General features: G+C 41.7%; 1 protein-coding gene across 7 annotated transcripts; it reads right to left on the bottom strand.

Moving 5' to 3' along the window:
• Positions 1-329: 329 nt before the first annotated feature.
• Positions 330-5,591, bottom strand: LOC130205324 (uncharacterized). 7 transcript variants are annotated; one of them, XR_008833896.1, is made up of 10 exons: positions 4,324-5,591; positions 3,895-3,935; positions 3,451-3,638; positions 3,184-3,292; positions 2,846-3,063; positions 2,371-2,407; positions 2,198-2,291; positions 1,925-1,961; positions 1,321-1,480; positions 548-1,200 (listed from the first exon to the last, which is right to left on the bottom strand). XR_008833896.1 is itself a non-coding variant. In XM_056432609.1 (9 exons), the coding sequence occupies exons 1-7, from the start codon at positions 4,017-4,019 to the stop codon at positions 1,937-1,939; spliced, it is 996 nt and encodes a 331-aa protein (XP_056288584.1). In that variant the 5' UTR covers positions 4,020-4,316; the 3' UTR covers positions 330-541; positions 1,321-1,480; positions 1,925-1,936. The 7 variants fall into 7 exon arrangements, 4 of the variants coding, with proteins under 4 accessions (XP_056288584.1, XP_056288585.1, XP_056288583.1 ...); XR_008833895.1 differs by having other exon boundaries at positions 2,371-2,607; positions 3,451-3,608; positions 4,324-5,580; XR_008833894.1 differs by having other exon boundaries at positions 2,371-2,607; positions 4,324-5,576.
• Between the last annotated feature and the right edge of the window lie 2,319 nt (positions 5,592-7,910).

The raw sequence follows: 7,910 nt of genomic DNA on the forward strand, positions 1-7,910 counted from the left end.
TCTTTCCATCTATCCATCTACCTACCTACCTACCCACATAGCAAACTGACTCCGTTCCAGATCCGCCCCAAATCCGCCATAGACTCCGGGAAGGCTCCGCAAAACGGGTCCGGATCGGCGGCTAAATGCACACCGCGCCCGGATCCGGAACAGATGCGCGCTGCGTAATATTGGCGGATACGGGGCGGATACGGGGCGGATGCGCCCCGTATCCGCCAATATTACGCAGATATTCATAAAATATTGACCCTTCCATAAAGCGGCTCATTTGGCCCAGATCAAGCTAACAAATATGCATCAATGCAACAACAACAAAATGAAAACGTAAATAATGTCAAACAGTTTTTTATTTGAAAGGACAAATTTATATACACACACATTTAAAAAAGATATATTTTAAGTCTGTTCAGTGTGGGGGACGTCTACAGTAGCACGCCTCCTGGAGCTACCCGGTCTGCTGCCAGGTTGAACCACCGAATGGCGTGCTTAAGAACCTGGTCGTCAGTGGGCGCATGTGTTGAGTGATTCTTTCTGACAGCATCTGTAATCACACAAGCAGATACAAAATCACATGAATACTCAGTGCAACATAAATCAGACATGCAGTTTAAAATCTAGTGGCTGTCTGGCACTTAAAGTGTGCTATGCTAAATATAGTCAAGTCAAGTCAAGTCTTTTATTGTCAGATACACAGAAGAAACTGTTCTCCAGTCTCTGTGTGCGAGACCGGATGATACGGTACCGCCTTCCAGAAGGCAGCGGGGTGAACAGGCTGAAGGCTGGATGATGGCAGTCCTTTAGGATCCTGCCAGTCTTCCTGAGGCATCGTGTGCGGTACGTGTCCTGCAGGGCTGGGAGCTCCCTACCGATGATGAACTCCGCAGTCCTGACCACACTGCGTAGGGCCTTGCGGTCCTTGGCTGTGCAGCTCCCACACTGTGATGCACCCAGTCAGGATGCTTTCTATTGTGCATCTGTAGAAATTGGTGAGGATGACTGAATCCATGCCAAACTTCTTCAGTCTCCTCAGGAAGAAGAGGCGCTTCTGGGCCGCTTTGACCACCTTGTCTGTGTGAGCAGACCAGGTGAGGTCGTTGCTGATGTTGACCCCGAGGAACCTGAAGCAGCTGACCATCTCCACTCCATAGAGCTAATATATCATATAACTATTATGTAAAGGTATAGTTGAGTAACATTCACCTAAATAGAGAATAAAGTTGCAATTCAAACATTTTATTTAGAAACATGGTTATTCGTAAGTTTGAACACAAAGACCTCCGGGTGAAATCAAATTGTTTTCATTATATATGAGTTACTTACGCAGGAGCAAAGTCTTGGACGTCATTAGATTGAAAGATTTTTTTCCATGAATCCCTTTCCAATTTATGGACTTGCCAACATCATCAGTGAACATGCGTGCGAGGATGTTCCACGTTGCACGTTTTACATCATGTCCTCCGATTGTTCCCAGGGAGGAAATCTAAAATGGATAGAAAAAGTACTATTAATATTTGATATTGTTTAAAAAAACATTACCATCAAACAGGGTATTATCTAGTGTTAATGACATACAATAGATTTTAATGAGCTTTGCGTGAGATTCTTAACCCTTGTGTTGCCTTAGGGTCATTTTGACCCGAATCAATATTACACCCTCCCCCCGCCTTAGGATTAATTTGACCCCATTCAATGTTTAATGTCGGTGTTCTTTCGGTAGTCAACAAACAAACATAAAGTGCCTCACACTTAAACTTGGAAAACAATATTAATTCTAATAATTTTCTGGAGGTTTTAATTGCTGGCGTCAAATTGAACCCAAAGGGTAAAATATGTTAGTAAATATAAAGGTAACAGGAGGGTGAAACATTCAATCGGGTCAAAATGACACTAAGGCAACACAAGGGTTAAAAAAACAACAGCTCACCACTCTCCTTCATTATAGCGTTGGCTGGATCTTTGAGCTGTTGCTCGTAAAAAAGGGAAAAAGGTAACGATTAAGAGATTTTACATCAAATATGGAAACATCAAGTGTTATACAACTCCATTAATCCAATCGTAATGATCATATTCACTTGGATTCAATGTGACAGTGTGTATTGCATGTCTCGTATCCAATTTACCATCGTTAACATTGTAAAAAGTGAAATGATTAAAAAGGTTCAATTTGAATCCCATAGCTGTTTGAGTTGTTGCTCACCACAGCAGGCAATGGTGTCTGAACCACACCTCGCCCCTCGCCAGGTTGGTGTGTACCCTGCATGGCTTGTTCGCTGTCCTGCTGGTGATGAAGTCTGTGGAGGAGATGGGACAATAGTTGGAGGAGGGGCAACTGTCCCGCTAGTAGATTCTTAAAACAAAACAAAAACTCACCACTCTTCTTCATTAAAGCGTTGGCTGGATCTTTGAGCTGTTGCTCAAACATGTCCACTTCCTCCATTGTGGTCAACGGAAACGGGTCTCTCCACTCCACTTCTTGACCAGACATTTGTGTCACGCTGGGGCGAACAAAGCTGTCAATTTTGGAAGTTAATTGATGGACCTGCTGTGTTAATTGATGGACCTGCTGTGTAAGCGTCTCCAGCATGGCCATCATTTGAACTTGAGCAGCTATAAAAAAAAACATTAGAATAGCATTTAAAAAAGGGAGAGATTTTACATCAAATATGGAAACATCAAGTGTTATACAACTCCATTAATCCAATCGTAATGATCATATTCACTTGGATTCAATGTGACAGTGTGTATTGCATGTCTCGTATCCAATTTACCATCGTTAACATTGTAAAAAGTGAAATGATTAAAAAGATTCAATTTGAATCCCATAGCTGTTTGAGTTGTTGCTCACCACAGCAGGCAATGGTGTCTGAACCACACCTCGCCCCTCGCCAGGTTGGTGTGTACCCTGCATGGCTTGTTCGCTGTCCTGCTGGTGATGAAGTCCGTGGTGGAGGAGGGGCAATAGTTGGAGGAGGGGCAACTGTCCTGCTAGTGGTTGGACCCTTTTTTTTTTTGGGGTGGCGATTTTCAGTCTCGCTGTCTGCATCCGAGTCCCCAAAGAAATGGCTAGAAATGGAGTTAGGAAAAAAATGTATTATTTGTCATACTATAACATTGAATGACAGACACTTTATTTTATGAAGGTAAAAGAGTTCTAAAGAATACAATTTATACACATTTACTCACACAGGCATTGGCTTTCTCCTTTTAGGAATTGCCTCCTCTTCTGAATGGAGATCAGATGTGTCACAGGACATATATTTTGTTAACCATCGCCTTGCCACCAAGTAATCATCTAAAAATTAAGTCAAAACACAATGAAAAAGTACAGAATTATGACCAGAACAATGTGATTAAAATGTTGTTTCCCCACCCCATATGTAACATAAGGTAAATGTTTTTATGTATTTGTTTAAACTGCTAATTATTAGAATATTAATATAATTAGCATACCGCATGATCTAATTATTCTGACATAATGTGTCTGCCAGTCAGGTTGAGGTTCTTCGGCACTTCGGACCGCCTTGTCCACCCTTTCGTCCCTCGGGTAATCTGGCCAAACGCAGCCACCACCACTGTACCAGCTTTGTGGCACGACTGCTACTGTTTTGCTGTCCAAGAATTCAATCAGATGGAACATCCTGAATTACAGAGGAAAGAAACAAACAGTGTCATCAGTCACAGAAATATAACTCTGTTCCAAGAACTTCTGAAAACAATTTAGCAACTAGAAAACAATTTAGCAACTTTGATAAAAACACTACGCTATACATTAAGATAGTATTTTAATGGATTAAAACAAATCTGGTCATTTTAAAGTTAAACAGGTTATACAATTCCCTCTCAAATGTGTCTTTAAGTTGCTGTGAAAACTTCCCTCCAAAAAGACATGCTTACCTGAATTGTAGAGATCGATCCTGATGAACACTTCTGTAAAACTGAGGATGACATTTCAAATTGTAAATTATGTGTTGAGAACTCAATACATACGAATTAAATAAAAACAGGTTTGTGCTGGCCATCTTTATTAGCTTGCGAGCTAGCGCTCCTCGTTATTAGCTCGTAAGCTAGCGCTCCTCGTTATTAGCTCGTAAGCTAGCGCTCCTCGTTATTAGCTCGTGAGCTAGCGCTCCTCGTTATTACCTTGCCCAGCTTCAATCGCGCACCCTTGGGTTGGAGCTTAAGTATACTAAGTATACTTAAGCTCCAACCCAAGAACCACTGAAAATTCAGCGCTAGCTGCAGAAGATAGCTCACCCTAACCCTAACCGAGATAGTTCGAAAAATAGCCATAATTCGACAGTAGCAACACAATTCAACACTTACCTAAGTAATATGTCTGGCGCGAAGAGCTGCAGGTTTGAAAATTCCAGTTTGGAAAGTCGAGCCGCAGAAGTCAGAGGAGCAACGATTTAGAACAACCGCCGCTGTGTGAACCGGATGCAGATGCGGGTGGATCCGGTTCACATGACCAAACCGAGTGCGGCAGTAGGGCGGATCTAGCGACCTGGCGACCTGAGGGCGGATCTAGCGACCTGAGGGCGGATCCGCCCCGGAATCAGCTGCTATCTGGGTACCTACCTACGTACGAATAAATCAGAGTCTGTAAACTACAAGAACAGCCTTCGGATCGGGTCCAACAGGAAGTCACTATTCCTGTGACTTCCTGTTCATCAACATCACTTCCAGCCTCACAGCCGCTAACGTGGCGGCAGCCTCGCTGTGAAATTGCCATTTACCAAGGAGCGCTTGTTTCTGGCTCTTTGCGGCTTCATTAATCACGTTCAGCCGGTGTAACATTTGGAGGGTTTCCAGAGTTTCCAGCTCTATATCCGATTGTGTGACATCGCCATCGCTTCCCTATTTAATGACTTCTGCATCGGTGACAAACCATTGAATATATGTATGAATCGCTGCTCTGACAAGAGTGACTCATCCACAATAGAGGCGGGGGATTACGGTGCCTCCACTGACTGTGGCAAGGCGAACGTCAAAACACACAAAGGGATGGAAAACACACACACACACACACACACACACACACACACACACACACACACACACACACACGTGGCAACACCAAACACACAAGCATAAAAATAAATACAGAAATGCTGTCATCTTCGCACAAAGACACGTGGTGCGGGCGGGTTTAGTGTTTCTGGTGCAAACCTCTCAAGACATTAATGAGTACAATGTTGGCCCATGGCGGGCGGATGGATTTTCACACTAGGCAAATTCTGCCAGAGAGGTTTCACACAGGGACATTGTTTAATGATTCACACATATCAAATGAACACACACACACACACATAAACAGAGGTTTCGGGAACACTTCAGCGCCGTGTGTCTCCCGCTCTGTATTCACCGGCAGCCGACGGTTGGGCTATAACTCATTTCTGAGAGCCTGAAGCTCGACGCCCCGCCGCGTCTCCCGTCGGCTTACTTTTGTTTTTGTTTTTTTCCCCCGTCGCTCTTATATTGCTTCATCCAGGTCTCGCTCACTTGAGAACAATCTGCCTGGATTCAGTCACTGCAGCTGTAATGCCATTACTCCCCCCCCCCCCCCAACTCTCCTCCAGTTAAGGTGACGTCCTCTCCAGGTGTGAGAGGAATCTGTCACAGTTTCTCCTCGGCGTCGACGCCGGCTGCCAACGTCTGTCTTTCTGCTTGTTTTATGGCTCTCTGCAACACAGGGGTATCTTGAGTGTTTATTTGCAGTGACTAGTGGACTATAAAAAAAATAATTATATATATATATATAAAATATATATATATATATATATATATACAAAATGTCTATATATATATATATTAAAATATATATATATGTATATGTATAAAACAATATATATATATATATGTATAAAACAATAAATATATTTTAAAAATATCTATATAAAAATATCTATATAAATATATATATAGCACATATAAATCTATATACAGGACTGTCTCAGAAAATTAGAATATTGTGATAAAGTTCTTTATTTTCTGTAATGCAATTAAAAACACAAAAATGTCATGCATTCTGGATTCATTACAAATCAACTGAAATATTGCAAGCCTTTTATTCTTTTAATATTGCTGATTATGGCTTACAGCTTAAGAAAACTCTAAAATCCTATCTCATAAAATTTTAATATTTCCTCAGACCAAGTAAAAAAAAAGATTTATAACAGCTGAGTGTTTGTCAAGGCTCAGGAAACCCTTGCAGGTGTTTCGAGTTAATTAGACAATTCAAGTGATTTGTTTAATACCCTACTAGTATACTTTTTCATGATATTCTAATATTTAGAGATAGGATATTTGAGTTTTCTTAAGCTGTAAGCCATAATCAGCAATAAATCAGAATAAAAGGCTTGCAATATTTCAGTTGATTTGTAATGAATCCAGAATGCATGACATTTTGTTTTTTTAATTGCATTACAGAAAATAAAGAACTTCATCACAATATTCTAATTTTCTGAGACAGTCCTGTATATACATATACTAATCTACATATATACATATAAACAGGTTTTTTGTTATGCACACCGCACCTTAGTCGTGATTTATCTCTCTTTCTATATATCTATATGTCTGTCTGTTTCTCTACCTACCTACCTACCTACCTACCTACGTATCTTTCTATCTATCCATCCATCTTTCCATCTATCCATCTACCTACCTACCTACCTACCTACGTACGAATAAATCAGAGTCTGTAAACTACAAGAACAGCCTTCGGATCGGGTCCAACAGGAAGTCACTATTCCTGTGACTTCCTGTTCATCAACATCACTTCCAGCCTCACAGCCGCTAACGTGGCGGCAGCCTCGCTGTGAAATTGCCATTTACCAAGGAGCGCTTGTTTCTGGCTCTTTGCGGCTTCATTAATCACGTTCAGCCGGTGTAACATTTGGAGGGTTTCAGAGTTTCCAGCTCTATATCCGATTGTGTGACATCGCCATCGCTTCCTATTTAATGACTTCTGCATCGGTGACAAACCATTGAATATATGTATGAATCGCTGCTCTGACAAAGTGACTCATCCACAATAGAGGCGGGGATTACGGTGCCTCCACTGACTGGCAAGCGACGTCAAAACACACAAAGGGATGGAAAACACACACACACACACACACACACACACACACACACACACACACCACACACACGTGGCAACACCAAACACACAAGCATAAAATAAATACAGAAACGCACAAAGACACGTGGTGTGGCGGGTTTAATGTTTCTGGTGCAAACCTCTCAAGACATTAATGAGTACAATGTTGGCCCATGGCGGGCGGATGGATTTTCACACTAGGCAAATTCTGCCAGAGAGGTTTCACACAGGGACATTGTTTAATGATTCACATATCAAATGAACACACACACACACACATAAACAGAGGTTGGGAACACTTCAGCGCCGTGTGTCTCCGCTCTGTATTCACCGGCAAGCCGACGGTTGGGCTATAACTCATTTCTGAGAGCCTGAAGCTCGGCGCCCGCCCGCGTCTCCGTCGGCTTACTTTTGTTTTGTTTTTCCCCGTCGCTCTATATAGCTTCATCCAGGTCTAAACTCACTTGAGAACAATCTGCCTGGATTCAGTCACTGCAGCTGTAATGCCATTACCCCCAACTCTCCTCCAGTTAAGGTGGCGTCCTCTCCAGGTGTGAGAGGAATCTGTCACAGTTTCTCCTCGGCGTCGGCCCGGCTGCCAACGTCTGTCTTTCTGCTTGTTTTATGGCTCTCTGCAACACAGGGGTATCTTGAGTGTTTATTTGCAGTGACTAGTGGACTATAAAAAAAATAATTATATATATATATATAAAAATATATATATATATATATATATACAAAATGTCTATATATATATATATTAAAATATATATATATGTATATGTATAAAACAATATATATATAT

The sequence above is a fragment of the Pseudoliparis swirei genome, chromosome 15 (genome assembly GCF_029220125.1).
Source record: "Pseudoliparis swirei isolate HS2019 ecotype Mariana Trench chromosome 15, NWPU_hadal_v1, whole genome shotgun sequence".
Lineage (NCBI taxonomy): Eukaryota > Metazoa > Chordata > Actinopteri > Perciformes > Liparidae > Pseudoliparis > Pseudoliparis swirei.